The 21,178-nt window shown below is 42.4% G+C and overlaps 1 protein-coding gene across 1 annotated transcript in view; it reads right to left on the bottom strand.

Annotated features, from left to right (window-relative positions):
* YTHDC2 (YTH domain containing 2) overlaps positions 1-21,178 on the bottom strand; it is a 237,604-nt gene that overhangs the window by 185,572 nt on the left and 30,854 nt on the right. The window contains 3 exon segments of the mRNA XM_029571517.1: positions 8,672-8,828; positions 12,581-12,683; positions 12,795-12,961. Coding sequence (XP_029427377.1) covers positions 8,672-8,828; positions 12,581-12,683; positions 12,795-12,961 — 427 coding nt within the window.

The following is a 21,178-nucleotide window of genomic DNA, read 5'->3' on the forward strand; positions in this document are numbered from 1 at the left end:
CAGGAGTCGCAGAACTAGGCGCACAAGTAGGCATGCATGAGCGCACCAACATCACCCGCAACATAACCAACATAGCTCTCTGCTTCAATGGCAGGGGGAATGAAGAAAAGTGGATCTATATACAGACAACAACCAACAGGGACTGAGTCGCATAGTCTGGGTAGACAAATGGGCAAGGGTGTAGCTTGCTTATTGCGGCGGTTACTACCCCTAACTAATTAAGCTAGATATTACACTTAGATGCAGCTCCAACACTGCTCTTTGCATTAATGGTGGGGGTGGAAGGGAAATAGAACCAAGGGTTACTAAGAGCCAAGAGTAACAGATAAGTATGAGAAAAAAAAAAGTGTGAAACTTGCTGGGCCGTTTAGTCTTCTTCTGCCGTCATTTCTATGTTTCTATAAAAGAAAAAACACGGATGATCATCTGGGATCCGATCAGTGGCGTAGCCTCGGATGGGCCTGGGTGGGAAGCTGCCCACCCAATTTAGACCCAGGCCCACCCAACTGGCACCGGAACTGCAAGGCTGTCGCAGGATCCCATTCCTGCGACAGCGAACAGGACGACCCACGCCTGGCGCGCCATCACAGCACACATGGGGAAGCGGTGCTGCGACCATATGGCTGACCGATCTTCCTGTTTGGGAGGGGGGGGAGCGGAAGCGCTGGGCACAGCTTCCGCTTCCTCCCCCCAAAGCAGGAAGATCAGCTGACCTCTCCTGCTGCCACTGGCTTCCTGCTATCTTCTGGCTGTATGGCCCACCGATCTTCCTGTTTGGAGGGGGCAGCGGAAGCGCAGCGCAGAACTTCCGCTTCCTCCCCCTCCCCCCCCCCCAAGCAGGAAGATCGGTGGGCCTTACGGCCAGAAGATAGCAGGAAGCCAGCGGCAGCAGGAGAGGTCAGCTGATCTTCCTGCTTTGGGGGGAGGAAGCGGAAGCTGTTCACGCGCTTGAATGTGTATGTGTGGATGAGAATGGGAGCCTGAGTGTGTGTGGGAGTGAGATTGGAATCTTGAATGTGTGTGTGGGTGAGAATGGAAGCTTGAATATGTGAATGGGAGCTTGAATGTGTATATATATGGGTGAGACTGGGAGCATGGGTTTGTGGGTGAGAATGGGAGTCTGGGTTTATGTGTGTGCATAAGAATATAAGCCTGGGGAGGGGTGAGAAAGTGAGAGCGTGTACGTGTGTGTGTGTGTGTGTGTGTGTGTGTGTGTGTGTGTGGTGTGTGTGTGTGTGTGTGTGTGTGTGTGTGTGTGTGTGTGTGTGTGTGTGTGTGTGTGTGTGTGTGTGTGTGTGTGTGTGTGTGTGTGTGTGTGTGTGTGTGTGTGGAAGGGAAGAAGACAGTAATAGAAGAAAGACACTGAAAAGGAATTAGGAAATAAGCGACAAGGGAAAAAAATGGGAAAAAGAGACCAGGACCAACTGATTAGAAAAATACAAAGATCAGACAACAAAGGTTAAAAAAAAAAAAAATTAATTATTTTGAGATGTTACCAATTTAAATATAAGCAACACAACCGCTCTCTCAAAATTTATGGACAGGTGTAGCTGTGTATAAAATTGTAATAATAAGGCGGCTAAAGTACCACAAATCGCCGTGAATTATGTTTTTTTGTATCATTAAGTAGACCTCATACATAGGCGTAGATATGAATGTTATTCAGTATAACGTTTTACACCAGTAGTATAATCATGGGTCAGAAAATAATTGTATATGCTTAGTGAGTCCAAAGTGAAAAGAATTCAAAGTTGATGTAGCATGACATTTCCCATTGTATTCATTGTTACAGAATTTCTAAATGCATCATAGTATTGACAACATTCAATTTCTAAAGATAATGTAGCTTTTTTTGCATGTGAAGAAACACTTGAGAGTTAAAGATGTTACAAGGCTCGAGGTGTACTAGCCTGACATTGACCGTGTTTCAGCGTCTGCCTTCATCAAGGGGCCGAATGTTATGTGAGTTGATTTTCGTGGCATTTTCACCCACATGGAAGTAATGAGTTTCCTCACATTTCTACATTATCTTAAGAAATTGAATGTTGTCAATACTATGATGCGTTAAGAAATTCTGCAACAATGAATACAATGAGAAATGTCATACTACATCAACTTTGAATTCTTTTCACTTTGGACTCACTAAGCATAAACAATTATTTTCTGACCCATGATTATACTACTGGTGTAAAACATAATGCTGAATAGCATTCACATCTACGCCTATGTATGAGGTCTACTTAATACAAAAAAACGTAATTCACGGTGATTTGTTTTGTTGATAATCTGTGGTACTTTAGCCTTATTATTATGAGCAATTTAAATGTGTCATCTTTGGGAATGTGCATTTCTTATATTTTTGTATTTTGCTCTTTCTTAAGTATTCCACTGTTCAGAAATTTTAGTTTCTCAGGCTTTCTATTTTGGTTTTATCTGCATGTTTCTGTTTCTAATTTATAGTCTCTTATTTCTATATTAGATAAGGGTCGGTTTCTGTTTTGCCTGTGTGTGTGACTGAAGTGCAGTATTTCTGCTAGTGTGTAGTTTCTCTTTAGTAGTAGACCAGCTTGTTCTGTTATTCCCGTAGGTGATGTATTAAAGTTCTAGGGCCTGGTGTAGTATTTGCATTGCTGCTTTTTCATAAGGTTGCTGTTATTTGAGTCTTGAAAGTCAGTGCTGTGACTGTATAGCAAGGTTCTAGATGCCTCTTTCTTTGCAAGAGTTTGGTTTTTTCACAAAATAGCAGTGGAGGGTTATTTTTTTGCTGAGGTGACACCAGAATTTGAAATTTTTTTTCATGTTAGTTGTAATGTGAATTGCCCTAGCTCTGTGCTGCACTTGTTCTGATGATTAATTTTATTTTATTGTATTTATGAATATTTCTGGTTTTCTGCAAAGATGATTCATGAAAGAATACATTAATTTTTGTTTTATTACATGATTGGATCTGATTGTTTTCTATACTTGTGCATTATAAACTGCAATAAATATAAAATAAATTCTGATTAATAAGTGCTTGAAATAATTGAAGTAAATTATTTAAAGTTTCATACATGATGCATAATGGCTGTTGCAAATTACTTAGAAAGCCATTCTAGGGTGCAGTATATAGCGTTATTTATCAGTAAGAAAACAACTAGTAGACCTGCATGCCTACAGCCCACCCATGTTAACCTTGTGCCCACCAAAAAATCAATACTGGATACGCCACTGGATCCGATGATCACCAGATGGTGTGGTTCAGTATTAAGAGTGCAAGATATGAAGGTCCTAGACTTTAGGAAGACTAAGGGCCTTATTTTCCAATATCGCATTGGTAACGCATTAGGGGGTGTTACCAATGCAAATGAGGCTTCTTTCGTGCAGTGGGGAAACATCGTGTGCGGCGATGTTTTCGCCATTCGCGAAAACATTAGCGCCGCTCGCGATGTTTTCCCACTGCACGATGATTCTTTCAGTGTTTTTTCATGTATCGCGGTGCACGATATTTGGCACTTTTTGGAGATAGTCCCAGACAGCCTGTTGCAGGCTCCCGGGGGGGGGGGGGGGGGGGGGGGGGGGGGGGAAGAGAGAGAGAGAGAGAGAGAGAGAGAGAGAGAGATAGAGAGAGAGAGAGAGAGAGAGAGAGAGAGAGAGAGAGAGAGAGAGAGAGAGAGAGAGAGCGAGCGCCTTACTATAGTGCCTATGCCCTACATAGGTATTTGAATCCCTATGGGAGGGCTACCTACTAACTCGGGGTGGGGATTAGGTATGAGCGTCGGGGGTTGGGGGCCACTTTTGCATTCCACATGAGACCTACGGACAGAACAGTGGTCTCTAGTGCAGATTTGCTGGCCGTCGGAGTGAGGACGCTCACTCCAAGCGGAGATTTGGCCAACATTCTCTCCACCTAGCATGTTGTTGCCCAGGTAGAGTGTCCATCAAGCTAGGTAGAGAGAACGTTGCCCAAACCACTTCTTGGTGTGAGCGTCCTCACTCCGACGGCCAGCAAATCTGCACTAGAGACCACTGTTCTGTCCGTAGGTCTCATGTGGAATGCAAAAGTGGCCCCCAACCCCCGACGCTCATACCTAATCCATAGGCACTATAGTAAGTCAGTCTCTCTCTCTCTCTCTCTCTCGGAGTGGATGGCGATAATCCTTTTCTGGCCCGTAGCGCAGTCCATAACGCGAAGTTGGAGTTGTAGTTAAAATCCGCGATAGCAGCCGCGCTAACACTGCGGTTGTTTCGCCGCACACGATACACAGGTTCCCGCTTTACATATGCTCCGCCCCAACTCCGCCCCCTGAATACCAAATGACTAATTTGCATTCGCGTTAACAGCTGTTAACGCGATTCGCAAATTTATCGCACGCGGTAAAGTGCTTTGAAAATGAGGCCCTAACTTTGCTAAAATGGGGGATTACCTCAAGGAGTCCTTAGCTGGATGGGAAAATCTGTAAAAAGTAGAAGAGTGAAAACTAAAAGGACATATTATAAAGGCAAATAACCTTTTTGTTAGAAAGGTACATAAAGGAAAAAGAGGCTGTTAAGGTAGAAATAGCTGAAAAGGTAAGGGAGAAAAGGTTAGCATTCATAAACTACGAAAGATCATAGAAAGAGGAAGACAGGAGACAATATCTGAAAAACCTAAGAGAAGCTGGGAAAGAAGTCAGGAATGCAAAGATTCAAATGGAAGAAAAAATAGCAAATACAATCTTTTATAGAGACCCGAAGGCCATTATCCTCTTCCCCTGTGCCCCAAGGAATGTAGTGCTAAAGTGCATATATAGCTGTTGGTTATATCTATGTTCTAGCCGTTTTGATAAATTGTTTTTTAGCTTTTTATTTATGCATTTTCTGTTACATTCAAGAAAAGAAAAATCTTGAAAGTAAAAAGAATAAGAAAAGAAATAAGTATCATAATGTGAACATTAACAAAGAAATATACAAATAATTCTTCATTTCCTTAAGTCCTCAATAAGGGATCCAATATAAAAAAAAAAAATTAAGGAAATACCCAAACGGGTCTTAAAGAAAAATTATTTAAAAACATTAATTATACAGCGGGTACAAAACCATAACATAGGGTACTCAACCGTCTAAAGGAAGAACAGGCTGAACAAGGTCATAATTCTCGGATGATATAACCCGTTTATCACACAGAAAAGAAGCAAGCTGAGAAGGAGTTAAAAAAAAAAAAAACTACATAACAATCCCTTATATTTAATAAGGCACTTGCGTGAAAATTTCAAAGTAAAGGTTGCACCAATCTGAGAAACCCTAGGTCTCATCAAAAGAAACTGTCGTCTCCTTTTCTGTGTTTGGTTAGAAACATCATGGTAGATACTGATGGTAAGGTGGAAAAAAAAAAAAAAAAGCCAAGATACCCGATCCCGATCAAAAGCAAAAGTGACCACCATTGTGGCCATTTGAGTTTGAACAGAATCTGACGTTTCCACGAATTGAGATAGATCCAGATTAGGATTAAGAAGATCCACACCTTGGGCGCTTTCTTGACTTTCTTTTTTCTTAAATGAAGGCAAGTAATATATATCTTAGAAAAAGGAGGTATTGTAGCCTCAGGAACCTTAAAAATTTCCGAAAGGCATTTTTTAAACATGTCCTTAGTAGACACGTGTGGAAGTTTGGGAAAGTTGATAAAACGCAAGTTTTTCCCTCGAATAATATTTTCCAGATTTTCGAGTTTATTATGAGGCAACTGATTCTCTTTAATCATCTGATTTTGAGTAAGCTTCACACTTGAATTTCTTTTTTAACTTCCGATAGTTCTTTTTGTAAAGAAGCTTCAGATTTTTCCACAAGCATAACTGTTTTCAATGGTATTAACTCTCTCTATGACAGGATTCAATTGCTGAGTAATGGAAGTTCCAAGGCTCAGTACTGCCTCCCAAATAGAGTCCAATGTTATGGATTGAGGTTTTACCAGAGCAAAAACAGAAAGGTTAGTCAAAAGATTTATAATAGAAGTAGATGCAAATTCCGCCTGGATCGAAAACCCTCCTAGCATCGGTGAGCCGGCAATACCCTGAACAGTGTCATCTCCAGCATCATCTCCATCTCCTGACCCTGCATAGGAATACGGAGCATTGGCATTTCCTGCACAAGCCCCTCCCGACAGGGCCTCCTGTTCTCTGGAGGTAGCCAGGTTCACTGGGGGAACCCTAACGATCAGGGAAAGAGAGGTCGGTAGGTCCGGGAGAGAGGCCGGTGGTTCCTCAAGGGTCACCTCCCCCAATGATGCTACTCCCAATCGACTCACCCGCTGAACATGAGCGTCCATAGGGCCCAGAGCAGGGAAATCGAGAGGGACTGCAGGGCAAGTCCTTTCCTTAGCCCTGCGGTTCCAGGCCGAATGTGGCATTGAAGCCAGAAAAAGATAACGCCAAGCTGAGGAAAAAAATCACTGTGGCTCACAGAAAGTCCTCAGCAGCGGCCATCTTGGATCCCTCAGTCAGCTGGCTGATTTATCCGGCAAGTCTGTTTTCTTTTATTGTTACCTGTGGATACTCCTCTTTGTTTTTTCTTTGTCTTTTTGCTTTCATCCTTTTTTACTACTTGAAGTGGAGGACTGCATTGTAATTGCTACTCTGAAATATTTTCCTTATAGTTATATTTTTTATGTTTTATGCTGAAATCCTTGTGTTTCTTGTACAAGCAATTTACTTTTGTTTGTATTTGAAAACTAATAAAGAGTTAAAAAAAAATTCTTCTTGAGATGGACCTCCAACTTTCAATTCTGCACATCTCAGGGGTAGATTTTAAGAGGTACGCACAGGCGTACATGTGCGCACGCTACCCAGTGCGCACACATGTACGCCCGATTTTATAACATGCACATGCCAACTGCCGGCGCACGATCCCCGGCACAGCGGCAAATGGCCGCTGAGGCCTCTGATCCTGCCCCAGACCCGCCCCCAGATCGCCCCTTTAGTAAAGACCCGGGACTTAGATGCATCCCGGGGCTTTACGCACGTCACCAGGCCTTTTGAAAATCCAGCCCTTAATACGGCCAACCCTGCCACTGAAATGGTAGTCTTCTTGGTTACCGCCATCTTTGTAAGTGCTAAAAGCTCCATTATCTCTTCCAGTAAAGGACAGAGTTTCGCCATTGCTCTGCCAGCCTTCAAGCCAGACTCCGGGGTGTCCCATTCTCAAACCACTAATTTCTTCACCCCTCAATCCGTCCAATACAGGATCCACCCCTCCAGGTTATACTCCTGCGAAATCTTGATTCCAAGCTCCTTCAGGACATATGAAATCTTGATTCCAAGCTCCTTCAGGACATATGAAATCTTGATTCCAAGCTCCTTCAGGACATATGAAATCCAAGGCCAGAGCTCCTCCTTGCAAAAAAGACGCACCATCTTAGGGACATCCCCATTAGCTACTGAAACCTCTTCAGGTACCTCATCTGGTTCCGCCTCATTTTGCACTGATTCTGTTCCCAGGGAATCCTCCTCCGCAGCATCAGAATCCTCAGAATCATCAGTATCCCTCTCAGGACTATTCAAATGAGGGGAAAGACCTGGGTCTCTTCACTGGCTGGGAAACACTGGTGGACTGGAATTGTGGCCGAGGGTTAACAACCCCTGCTGCTTTCTTGGCTAAATATGCCCTGTGCATAAGCAGCACAAAATCTGTCGAAAATACCTGGGACTCATCTGAATCTTGGTCCAGAGAATCCTCCTCTCTGCCAGAGCCTCTTTGCCCCTCTCCAGGGCTGGGTACTGCTGGCGACAACTGATGTGTCTATTTTGCTAGCTAAATCTTTCCCTAAGCAGCCAAGCAACCCTCTTGCTCTTACCACTGTCTTGTTATAGTCAGGCAGCATAAGATTATCAGATACGATCACCCCAAAATACATCAGTACTTCACACCCCATCAAGTACTGCACCTCAAACGCATGCCTTTTGAATTAATATGAGTTGCCAGACCACAACTAAAGCTTTTTAGATCACTCCTTACTTTTTCTATTTGTCTACCCTGCAGCATATTTCAAGTATTATTTGCACAAAGGCTTCCCTTCCTTCACACTGGCCCCCTTGCAATATCAATTCCTGTGGCACTCCACCCTTTTCCTTAATGTGAACTCCATTTATCACTACCCTCCACTGCCTATCACACAGTTACCAAACCAGTTTACTAACTTAGCGCCCAACCAATAGACTGTTCCATTTGTAAATTGAGTTTCCTGTGTGAAACAGCATTAAAGGACTTACTGAAATGTAAGTAGGTTACATCCAGTGCTCCCCCCTGATCTAAATGTCCTAGTTACTCAGTCAAGGAAATTGACTGGATTGATCAAACAATTCTTAATACATGAAGATGGAGCTCCCTTAGGTTTTCTCATGGAAAATTAGTCCCAGTGTTTTTAATATTCTGTAAATATTTCTCTCTCAAATTACAATTGCTTCCTTCAAATTCCACAACATGGAGGCAGACCAGAGTTTCATGAAGATACACAAGGAATAAAGTGACTAGTACATTATATTTTTATTGTACACTGCTTTGGACAACCAAGTATAGTCAGGGGGCAGTATAGAAGCGCTTAAATAAATAAATAGACGTTTTTATACCATTAAAAAAAAACCCCACAAAATTTGAATAATAAGACTAACTGGAAGCTAAAGAATTGGCAGGGAAAATTTGACAAAAGGAAGGGACGTACTGTATATGACAGGGCACCCTCCAAAGTATCTCAGAAAGAGATTAACATCCAAGGCTGCACTCGAAAGAATCAGTTTCAGAGAGGAATGTTTTTGCAGGACATCTCTCAATTTGGTTAGCAGGAAATCACTGAAACGATCCCTCTCATGGACTTCATCCTGCCACACAGAAAAAAAAAAAAAGGTTGTAAGCTAAAAAATACATCTCACCAAAATAGTAAATATACACCCACAAGCAACTTTTGAATAAAAGATTCCAGAATTTTCTGATCTGAAATCATATGGTGGTGGTGCACTAAATCCCTAGAACATTCTGCTGCTCAGTACTGGCTATTGCAATTAATGAAGAGATTTAATGCTTTTGCAAAGAATTTGGACTCATTTACCTGGACAGGCACAACTGATATGTCGAAAATATTAGACTTAACCTGTAACACGTAGATCTCCAGTTTACTGGGTATGTTGACGAGGATTATAACACAGGGGAAAAATCCCTTAGTATCAGTGGATGAAAGTGCTGGACCCCAGCCCTGGTTCTGATTGATCTAGCTGTCCCCAAAAAGCAGGAGGAAAGTGACGGATCAAAAAAAAAGACAAGAAAACTCAATGTTTCGCAATGTTTCGCAAATGCAGTGGCTCTCAGATCCTCATTGTTTTAGAAAAGTATCTGACTTCTTGCATATGCTCAAAAGATCAATTCTGTGGCACACTGTGCAGACAGATATATATTACTTAATAAGCATAAAGTTGATATTTTAAAACTGAAAACAGAGGTTTAAAATATCTTTTAAATGAATAATTCTTAACCCTTGAGTGCGCTTGCACAGTTTTGTTTTTTTATTACTTTTTTCACAGCTCATTTTTTTCTATTTCCCCTCATCCTCTCTTCCCTCCAATTCTCTATCTCCTCTTACCCTCTCACTGCAATGTTTCTCCACCTCCAAAGGAGACATTGTTTCTCTGGTCTTATTGATGTCCCTATTGGGTTCAACAAGTTAGGCGGATAACGTTAACAGTACATTCAGAAAATATTCAGAATCCTTCACTTTTTCCACATTTTGTCACCTACAACCTTATTTTTTTCCCTCCTCAAACTACATACAATACCCCATAATGACAAAGCAAAATCAGATGTATAGAAATTGTGCAAATTAATTTTAAAAATGCTTAAATAGCACATTTACATAAGTATTCAGACCCTTTGCTATGACACTCAAAGTTGAGCTCAGGTGCATCCTGTTTTCTTTGATCATTCTTGAGATGTTTATCTAACTTGAGTGGAGTCAATTCAATTGATTGAACATGATTTGGAAAGGCATCCACCTGTCTATATAAGGTCACACAGTACATGACAGAGCAAAATCAAAGCCATGAGGTCAAAAGGAATTGTCTGTATAGATCTAGGGAAGGGTACAAAAACATTTCTGCAGTATTGAAAGTCCTGAAGAATATAGTGGCCTCTATCAATCTTAAATGGAAGAATTTCAGAATCACCAGGACTTTTCCTAGAGTTGGCCTCTCGCCCAAACTGGGGAAGAAGGGCCTTGGTCAGGGAGGTGACTAAGAACCTGATATCACTCTGACAGAGCTCCAGAGTTCCACTGTGAAGATGAGAGAACCTTTCAGAAGGGCAACCATCTCTGCAGCACTCCACCAATCAGGCCTTTATGGTAGAGTGGCCAGACAGAAGCCACTCCTCAATAAAACGTACATGACAGCCCATTTGGAGTTTGCCAAAAGGCACTTAAAGGATTCTCAGAGCACCAGAAACAAGATTATCTGGTCTGATGAAACCAAACTTGAACTCTTTGGCCTGAATGCCAAGCATCATGTCTGGAGGAAACCAGGCACCGGTCATCACCTAGCAAATATCCCTACGGTGAAGCATGGTGGTGGCAGCATCATGCTGTGGGGATGTTTTTCAGCTGCAGAAACTGAGAGACTAGTCAGGATCAAGAGAAAGATGAATGGAGCAAAGTACAGAGAGATCCTTGATGAAAACCCGTTCCAGAGTGCTCTGGACATCAAACTAGGGCAACGATTCACCTTCCAACAGAACAACGACCCTAAGCACACAGCCAAGACAATGGAGTGGCTTCGGCACAAGTGTGTGAATGTTCGTGAATGGCCCCAGCCAGAGCCCAATCGAACATCTCTGGAGAGACCTGAAAATAGCTGTGCACCAATGCTCCCTATACAACCTGACTAAGAGAATCTGCAGAGAAGAATGGGAGAAAATCCCCAAATCCAGGTGTGCCAAGATTGTAGGGTCATACCCAAAAAAACTTGAGGCTGTAATTGCTGCAAAAGGTTCCTCAATAAAAGACTTAATAAAGGGTCTGAATACTTATGTAAATGTGATATTTCAGATTTTTTTTTTTAATTAATTTGCACAAATTTCTACAAACCTGATTCTGCTTTGTCATTATAGGATATTGTGTATAGATTGAGGAGGGAAAAATGCATATTATCTATTTTAGAATAAGACTGTAATATAATAAAGTGTGGAAAAAGTGGAGGAGTCTGAATGCTTTCTGAATGCACCATATCCAGTTAACTTAGTATATATGTATATTCAGCGATGCGGCTGTGCCACTGATTATATCCAGCTATCCTAAATTTAGCCAGATAAGATTATCCGGCTAACTTTAGAACAGGTCTAAGGGATGACTAGACGTATCCAGCTAACTCAGCTCCTTCTTGTTATGCCCCTGGAGCACCCCGACTTATCCAGCCAAATTTTAGCCAGATAAATAAATCCTAGCTGGATAATGTTTTATTTTAAATACTGTCAATCTGTAAACATTCTTGACAGTATACAATAAATAAATATAAGTTAAAATACAGTGTACAATAATCAAGTAAAAAACAATACAAAAAATTAAACTAAAATTCTTTAAAATATAAGTAAAATAATTTAGCCAAACAATTTTAACTGGACAACTTCTGAGTTATCTGGCTAAATGCTTCTGCATATGGACCTCATTGTCTCATTTCCTCCCTCTCTTGCAGTTTCTAATGCCTATTTGTATCTCCTGTGCTCTCTGTCCTCTCCCTCATATAGTTTCTCCTGGCAACTCTATGCACCATCAGTCACTGCTACCTCCTTCCCTCCCTTATAGCATTCTCCCATTTCCTTCCACCACCTCTCTTCCTTCTACTGCTCTCCTTCAACATGCCATTTCTCTCTCTCCCCCTTTACTACTTTCCTCTCCAAACCATCTCTAACTCAGGCTTTTCTGTGAAGCAGGAATGAAGTACTTGGCCCTAGGTTCAGGTCCAAGAGGCAGAAGGACAAGTAGAATAATGCCAAAAAAACAGATATTTGGGTAGTCTTACCATGGATTTATGGGTTATACAACACAATTCCAAGATTATCTTCTTGATAGATGAGCAGAGCTCACTACTTATAGCAAAGCACCTACGTTTAATCAGCCTTGAAGCACATCTTGCTAGCCAATAAGGATCATGCTCAGTTTTAGCTCCTGCTTGTTAAGTCAGGCAAATAGACCTACTCCAAATGAGCAATTGCTTTGATCTCACAATACCCCAAGTCTGTAATGCATACATCTGAAAAAAAAATATTTTTGTGCTGCTGTTGCCTTAGGCCATGTCTCTGTGCATGTAACATGGATGAAACATAGAACCAAGAAACAAATAGGCTCAGGCCTAACAAATAGGCCTTATTGTATTACCTGGTAGGATACGGACAATGGCATAAAGCCAAGCAATTCATGACTTATGGCTTCAATTTTTTTCAAGTTGAGAAAAGGAATTTCCTTCCAGCTCAACTGAAGTCAGCATAAAGGTTATTGAAAAGAATCAGCTGAAAGGGACTGAGAAAAGAATCCAAAAATCACAGCCACAACTTATAGACTGTATGAGAAAGTTGAGTATAGCAACGCTCTTACCACAATAACATGCGTCACAGTGGACAAAGTGCTGTCTCCCGCCATCAGTGTGCGAAGTAACACTCCGTTAGTGCAAAACGTCAGCAGGGTCTTTGGAGAAACTCTAAACATACAAAACAACAGACTTCAGTTTATATTCTCCCTCCCTCCAATCAGGCCTATATAAAACACTCTACAGGAAAAGAACAGGAGAACTAGTAAATATCAAGTGTACCTGCTCTCCAATCGGATCTGATAACCTATTGTCTGCCCAATCTTTTCTCCTCTCTCTGCTGCAACCCTCTCAGCCACAGAAATAGCTGCCAAACGCCTTGGCTGGGTGCAGAATATACGACAGGGAATGCCATTTTTGTAACAATCATCCAGAAGGAACTGGGGAATCTAAAAAAGAGTTCATACAGGAAAAAAAGTAAATATGTTTCTTCCTCAGCAATGCAGGAGGAAATATACAAGTTAGCAAAAAAAAAAGTATTTTACTGATGCCGAAACGTTTGTTCTGGCTTCAAGCCTTTCATTTTGTACCATTTTGGCTTAAAGCATTCTCCTCTGCTTGTCTCAGTCTCCTGTTATCTTTCAAAGAAAAGTTGAAGTGGGGTGAGAGGACAGTGACCAATAAACCAGAAACAGTCCCATAATATTCTGGGGTGATATCCCATTTTGGGGAGGAAAGCAGCTTCCCCTTGTCCTTGTCTGCCTTTATTAAGTGGATGTTTTTAAGTGGCACTCTGACAATATGTGATTGTGTATACATGAGATCATTGGGCCGCTTGTCTGTGGTTGCTCCTTTGGTACACACCAGCTCACTTTATCGGTTAAAATCCTTTTATCATGCACTCAGTTACTGAAGAATGAAAAGAGAATATAAAAGTTCCTATGCCCGCTCTCGACGTTGCCCCAGCCCGGTGCCCCAACGAGGCCTCTGATCGGCCCTTGATCGCCTGCACCCTCACGAGGAGCGATGCCACCAACGCCCCCAGGCCTGCGAACGGACCCCTCCGACGCCAACCGGCATGCCGACCATAACCCCACCTACACCAGCGAATCGATGGGGGACAGACCTTTAAATCCAGCACCGGTGAGCCGTTGGCGCCATGCGCCGGGCATCGCGTGCCAAAGGTGTGCGACAAAGGGGCCTGCCCCTTAGCACGCCCCTTTACGCTGCCACTAAAGCTGCCCTTCCCTACTACTCTCTCTACCCCATTTATTCCTCACTCCTCTCCCTCCAACTCTACTACCCCTGACTCTGCTTCTCCCAGAACCCCCCTTCACGGCTACTTCCCCCCCCCCCCCCCCAACTTACCATACCACCCATCGCTCATTCAACTCTCCCCTGTACCACGCAACTTTAAAAAAACCTCTTCCATACAATCCTTCCTCTCATTCAAGATCCCTAATCCCCATCATGTTATCCTCCCTGACACAGTTTCTTGGCCTCACAGCCCTCTCTTTTATCCTCTTCAACACCCAATCCCAATCCCTAACTAAGAAAACACCCATACTGAACGACATCCTTCTTGATGACAATCCAGACATCTGTGCAATAACTGAAACCTGGCTTAAACCCTCTGACCTAGTCCCTCTAAACCAAATCCCTACTCACCTATATGACATATACTCCTTACCCAGGCTCAAAAAAAAAAAAGAGGAGGAGGTATCCTATTAGCTGCCAAAAAATAACTTAGACTAATATCCCAAATGGTCCACACCTCCCCCAAATTTGAAATTGGTTTTTTGAAATCCAAATATACCTTGTTTACTTTCCCCCAGGCCTCCTTAAAAACAATGCCTCTCCCCTTATTGAATTTATTGCTGACAATCTCAATATGGACATACCCTCTGTCCTTCTTGGAGATTTCAACCTCCACGTAGACACCATTCACCCATCCCCTTCCTGCAAAGCCTTCCTAGCCTCAATGAACGCCATGGACTTTAAATAAATTATAACCAGCCCTACACACAAAGCAGGCCACTCCTTAGACCTAATCTTCATCAACTCTCACATCCTCTCCACCGAGACATCTATCTGCACCCCTTTCCCTTGGTCTGACCACTTCCTCATCAAAACTAACCTCTCCTTATTGAAAACACCTATTTCCCATCACTCACTCACCACTACCATCCAATTCAGAAAACCCTGCTCCAAAGACGACTTAATTCTATCCCTCACTGACACCTCAACGATCTCGATCTATCCAACTCTGAATCTGCCCTCTCCAACTGGAACAATATCACTAACGACATTGCCAACAAAATCTACTCCTTAACAACCAAAGAACTAAACCCCTCCTGCAACTCTAAAAAAAAACCAAAAAAAACCAAAAACAAAAACCTTGGTACACCCCCAAACTAAAAAAAAAAAAAAAAACCAAAACTTAAACGCGACCTAAGAAACACCGAAAAGAAATGGCGCACTAATCCCTCCCCTACAGGCCTCATACAAAATCGCCATGAAGTTAGCAAGTAACACATTTAAGACTAATCGGAGAAAATTCTTTTTCACTCAACGCACAATAAAGCTCTGGAATTTGTTGCCAGAGAAGGTAGTTAGTGCAGTTAGTGTAGCTGGGTTCAAAAAAGGTTTGGATAAGTTCTTGGAGGAGAAGTCCATTAATGGCTATTAATCAATTATACTTAGGGAATAGCCACTGCTATTAATTGCATCAGTAGCATGGGTTCTTCTTAGTTTTTGGGTAATTGCCAGGTTCTTGTGGCCTGGTTTTGGCCTCTGTTGGAAACAGGATGCTGGGCTTGATGGACCCTTGGTCTGTCCCAGCATGGCAATTTCTTATGTTCTTATGTTCTCTACAGAACCTCTATCCTTAACACCAAACGTGACTTCTAACGTGACAACTTTCAATACAATGCCAACGCCCTCTTCTCCTATGTTTCCGACCTCACCAAAACTGCTCCCCCTCCCATCCCTGATAACGACACCAAAACCATGTGTGATGACTTTGCCCACTTTTTCCACGACAAAATATCTAAGCTTATTTCCAGCTTTCCTCCCTCCACCACCCTATCAAACATCCCAGCTAAAATCAATCATGTGCCTTTAGACTCCTTTGAGTCCACCTCTTCCTCTGAAATAGAAACCCTCCTAAAGAAAATTAAACCGCAGCATATCCCACCGATACCATACCCCCTAAATACCTCCTGACAATCCCCAACCTAATATCCAAACCATTAGCCAATATCATCAATTGTTCCATCACTTCTGGATACGTTCCCTCCTCTTTAAAACAAGCCATCGTCAAACCTATCCTTAAGAAACCTAAACTCAACCCCTCTGAATCGACCAACTATCGACCTATTTCAATCCTCTCCTTCCTAGTCAAAACTTATGGAAAAAATAATTTTATTTATTTATTTATTTATTTATTTATTTAAGGTTTTATATACCGGAGGTTCCTATATAATATACATATCACCCCAGTTTACAATGAACAGTAACTATCGCTTCAAGTTAGCAGTTTACAATGAACATGGTTAATCCAGATAACAGGAAGATATATGTAATAATGTTAACAATTAAGAAGTAATAATAAATAGATAAAATAACAATTAATAAATAAATAAATAAAAAATAAATAACTAACAGTAAACATCCATGATAAATAACAGTAAATAAAATAACAAGTTATGTGAAATATGCTGGGGTAAACGGATGATATGTGACTGACTTTCTGCCTGCTCTTAGCTCTGCGGGAATGCTTGTTTAAATAACCAAGTCTTAAGTTTCTTTTTAAATGTGGAGTGGCATGGTTCAAGGCAAAGGTCTGTGGGAAGTGAGTTCCAGAGTGAAGGGCCCGCTGTGGATAGGGCGCGTTTTCTCAGCGCGGATTTAGCTGGTTGGGTGATTAGTCTGTTCTGATAAGCGCTTCTAGTCGGTTTCATGGATGTGTGTAGTTGAATTTGGAATGTTAGCTTGAGAGGCGCGATGTTGTACAAGGCTTTATGTATCATCATTAAGGATTTGAATTGGATCCTGAATTTAATTGGGAGCCAGTGGAGATGAAGAAGGATTGGGGTAATATGATCTCTTTTTTTGGCATTTGAGAGGATTCTTGCTGAGGCATTAAGGACCATCTGAAGTGGTTTTGTGGTGCATGCTGGTAGGCCTAGGAGGAGGGAGTTGCAGTAGTCCAGTTTTGGGAGTATGATGGCCTGTAGTACCATGCGGAAGTCTCTGTATAGCAGGAGAGGTTTTAGTTTCTTTAAGGTTTGAAGTTTAAAGAAACATTCTTTTGTAGTGTTATTGACGAATTTGTTGAGGCTGAATCCGCTGTCTATGATGACTCCTAGGTCTTTTACTTGTTGTGAAAAGGTATCCAGGCTTTGGCTAGTATTAAGAGTTGTGGGTGGGACATAGTTTTCCGGTGCTATAATGAGGATTTCAGTTTTTTTTGTGTTTAAGACTAGGTTGAGGCTGGTGAGAAGGTTGTTGATAGCTGAGAGACATTTATTCCAGTGTGACATAGCTTTGTGTAGTGAGTCTTCTATAGGGATGAGGATTTGTATATCATCCGCATATAGAAAATGAATTAGCTTGAGGTTGGTGAGTAATTGACAGAGTGGGAGAAGATATATATTGAAGAGAGTCGGGGAGAGGGATGATCCTTGCGGTACTCCCCTTTTGGATTCGATGGCGTGGGACTCGTCGTTTATCTTGACCTTGTATGATCTGTTTTCCAAAAATGATTTGAACCAGTTGAATGCTGCTCCTGTAATGCCAATGTCATCCAACTCTCTGATCACCTCTTGTACTAGAGCATTTTTTCTACTGAAGAAGTTTTGCTTCTGGTGCCTCTGTACCTTTGAGGTATTTAAATGTCTCTTTCATATCATCACCTCTCCTCTACCCTAAGGCAACCTTTCCCAACCCTCTCCTGGTGGCAACTCCTCGGGATAGCCATAATGAATATGTATAGAAACATAGAAACATAGAAATGACGGCAGAAGAAGACCAAATGGCCCATCTAGTCTGCCCAGCAAGCTTCACACATATTTTCTCTCATACTTATCTGTTTCTCTTAGCTCTTGGTTCTATTTCCCTTCCACCCCCACCTTTAATGTAGAGAGCAGTGATGGAGCTGCATCCAAGTGAAATATCTAGCTTGATTCGTTAGGGGTAGTAGCCGCCGCAATAAGCAAGCTGCACCCATGCTTATTTGTTTTACCCAGACTATGTTATTAGCCCTTATTGGTTGTTTTTCTTCTCCCCTGCCGTTGAAGCAGGGAGCTATGCTGGATATGCGTGACGTATAAGTCTTCTCCCATGCCGTTGAAGCAGAGAGCCATGCTGGATGTGCATCGAAAGTGAAGTATCAGGCACATTTGGTTTGGGGTAGTAACCGCCGTAACAAGCCAGCTACTCCCCGCTTTGTGAGTGCGAACCCTCTTTTCTTCTCCCCTGCCGTTGAAGCAGAGAGCTCTGCTGGATGTGTGAAGTATCAGTTTTTCTTCTCCCCTGCCGTTGAATCAGAGAACTTTGCTGTATATGCATTGAAAGTGAAGTATCTGGCTTATTTGATTTGGGGTAGTAACCGCCGTAACAAGCCAGCTACACCCCTCTTTGTGAGTGTGAATCCTTTTTTCCACATTTCCTCTTGCTGTTGAAGCTTAGAGCGATGTTGGAGTCACCGTAAGCCTGTGTATGTTTATTTAATAAGGGTATTGACTCCAGGCAGTAGCCATCATTCTGGCGAGTCACCCACTCTTCATTGGCAGCCTCTTGACTTTATGGATCCACAGTGTTTATCCCACGCCCCTTTGAAGTCCTTCACAGTTCTGGTCTTCACCACATCCTCCGGAAGGGCATTCCAGGCATCCACCACCCTCTCCGTGAAGAAATACTTCCTGACATTGGTTCTGAATCTTCCTCCCTGGAGCTTCAAATCGTGACCCCTGGTTCTGCTGATTTTTTTCCTTCGGAAAAGGTTTGTCGTTGTCTTTTGATCATTAACACCTTTCAAGTATCTGAAAGTCTGTATCATATCACCTCTGCTCCTCCTTTCCTCCAGGGTGTACATATTTAGATTCTTCAATCTCTCCTCGTACGTCATCCGATGAAGATCCTCCACCTTCCTGGTCGCCCTTCTCTGTACCGCCTCCATCTTGTCTTTGTCTTTTTGTAGATACGGTCTCCAGAACTGAACACAGTACTCCAGGTGAGGCCTCACCAAGGACCTGTACAAGGGAATAATCACTTCCCTTTTCTTACTCGATATTCCTCTCTCTATGCAGCCCAGCATTCTTCTGGCTTTAGCTATTGCCTTGTCGCATTGTTTCGCCGACTTCAGATCATTAGACACCATCACCCCAAGGTCCCTCTCCTGCTCCGTGCACATCAGCCTTTCCCCCCCCATCGAATACAGTTCATTCGGATTTCCACTCCCCATATGCATGACTTTGCACTTCTTGGCATTGAATCTCAGCTGCCATATCTTCGACCACTCTTCCAGTTTCCTTAGATCCCATCTCATTCTCTCCACTCCTTCCGGCGTGTCCACTCTGTTGCAGATCTTAGTGTCATCCGCAAAAAGACAAACCTTACCTTCTATCCCGTCCGCAATGTCGCTCACAAAGATATTGAACAGGACCGGTCCCAACACCGATCCTTGCGGTACACCACTTAAAACCGCTCTCTCTTCAGAGAAGGTTCCATTTACCATCACACATTGTCTTCTGTCCGTCAACCAATTTGCAATCCAGGTCACCACCTCAGCACTCACTCCCAAGCTTCTCGTTTTATTCACCAGTCTCCTGTGCGGAACCGTATCAAAAGCTTTGCTGAAATCCAAGTATATGATATCGAGTGCTCTTCCTCTATCCAATTCCTTGGTTACCCAGTCAAAAAAGTCAATCAGATTTGTCTGACAGGATCTTCCCCTGGTGAATCCATGCTGCCTCTGGTCCATCAATTCTCCGGACTGTAGATAGTTCACTATTCTCTCTTTCAACAGTGACTCCATTACTTTTCCCACCACTGAAGTGAGGCTAACCGGTCTGTAGTTACCAGCCTCCTCTCTGTTCCCACTCTTGTGAAGAGGGACCACCACCGCTCTTCTCCAATCACTCAGCACCACTCCCGTTTCTAGGGATCTATTGAACAGGTCGCACAGCGGTCCCGCCAGCACATCTCTGAGCTCCCTCAGTATCCTTGGATGAATCCCATCAGGCCCCATGGCTTTGTCCACTTTCAGATTCTTTAGCTCTTCCCATACATTATCTACTGTAAATGGATTTTCCTCTGTTCCGCTTCCCTCCAGTTTCTTGTTGTGTAGAGATGGTCCTTCTCCAGGGTCTTCTTTAGTGAACACAGAGCTGAAGTATTCGTTTAATATTTCTGCCATTTCTTCGTCTCCCTCCACACATTGATCATTTCCACCTTTCAATTTCACTATACCACTTTGGACTTTTCTCTTTTCGCTGATGTATCTGAAAAATGTTTTGTCACCATATTTTATCTCCTTGGCAATCCTCTCTTCTGCTTGACTTTTTGCCAACTTGATTAATTTCTTAGTCTCCCTCAGTTGAATCAGATATTCTTCTTTGTGCTCCTCCCTTTGGAATCTTTTGTATTTCTTGTATGCAGTTCTTTTAGCTTTAATTTTGTCAGCCACCTCCTTTGAGAACCAGATAGGTTTCATTTTTCTTTTGCTTTTCTTTACATTTCTAACATATAGAGCAGTTGCCTTGGCGATTGCTCCTTTTAGATTGGTCCACTGTTGATCCACATCTCTCTCATTTTCCCATCCATTTAGTTCTTCCTCTAGGTACTTCCCCATTTCCTCAAAGTCTGTGTTTTTGAACTGTAAAACTCGGGTCTTTGTGGTTCTTTTCCCTATTCTTTTAGTGATATTAAACCATACCGTTTGATGATCACTGGTGCTGAGGTGGGCGCCCACCTTGACAGAGACGATTTCTCCATTATTGAGCACTAAGTCGAGAATAGTTCCTTCTCTCGTGGGTTTCAATACCATTTGTTTGAACAAAGATACTTGCATGGCATCCAGTATTGCTCTACTGTTTTTAGATTCTGCAGATGGGATTTTCCAGTCTACATCTGGCATATTAAAGTCACCAATGATCACCACTTCCCCTTTCTTACCTATCTTATGGATGTCTTCAACCAGATCTCTGTCCAGCTCTTCCTTTTGGTTTGGAGGCCTGTAAACCACTCCAATATAAATGGATGCTCCATCATCTGTTTTTAGGTCGACCCATAGTGCTTCTTCCTTGCCCCAACTACCTTGCAGCTCAGATGCTTGGATATTATTTCTGACATAAAGAGCCACACCTCCCCCTTTTCTATCCACTCTGTCCTTCCTTAACAAGTTATAGCCTGGTATTGCCGTGTCCCAATAATGAGATTCTGTGAACCATGTCTCTGTGATAGCAACGATGTCCAATTCTGCCTCTGTCATTAGGGCCTGCAGATCTGGGATTTTATTTCCCAAACTATGAGCATTTGTAGTCATAGCTTTCCAGGTACTCTCTTTACGGTTATTGCTTTTCCTGTACTCGAGTCAGATCTGCATACATTATGGTATGCAAATCTTATTTTTATTCACTGTAGCAATCCTGAAAACTCAGCTA

Source organism: Rhinatrema bivittatum, chromosome 1 (genome assembly GCF_901001135.1).
Source record: "Rhinatrema bivittatum chromosome 1, aRhiBiv1.1, whole genome shotgun sequence".
NCBI classification, from domain to species: Eukaryota; Metazoa; Chordata; class Amphibia; order Gymnophiona; family Rhinatrematidae; genus Rhinatrema; species Rhinatrema bivittatum.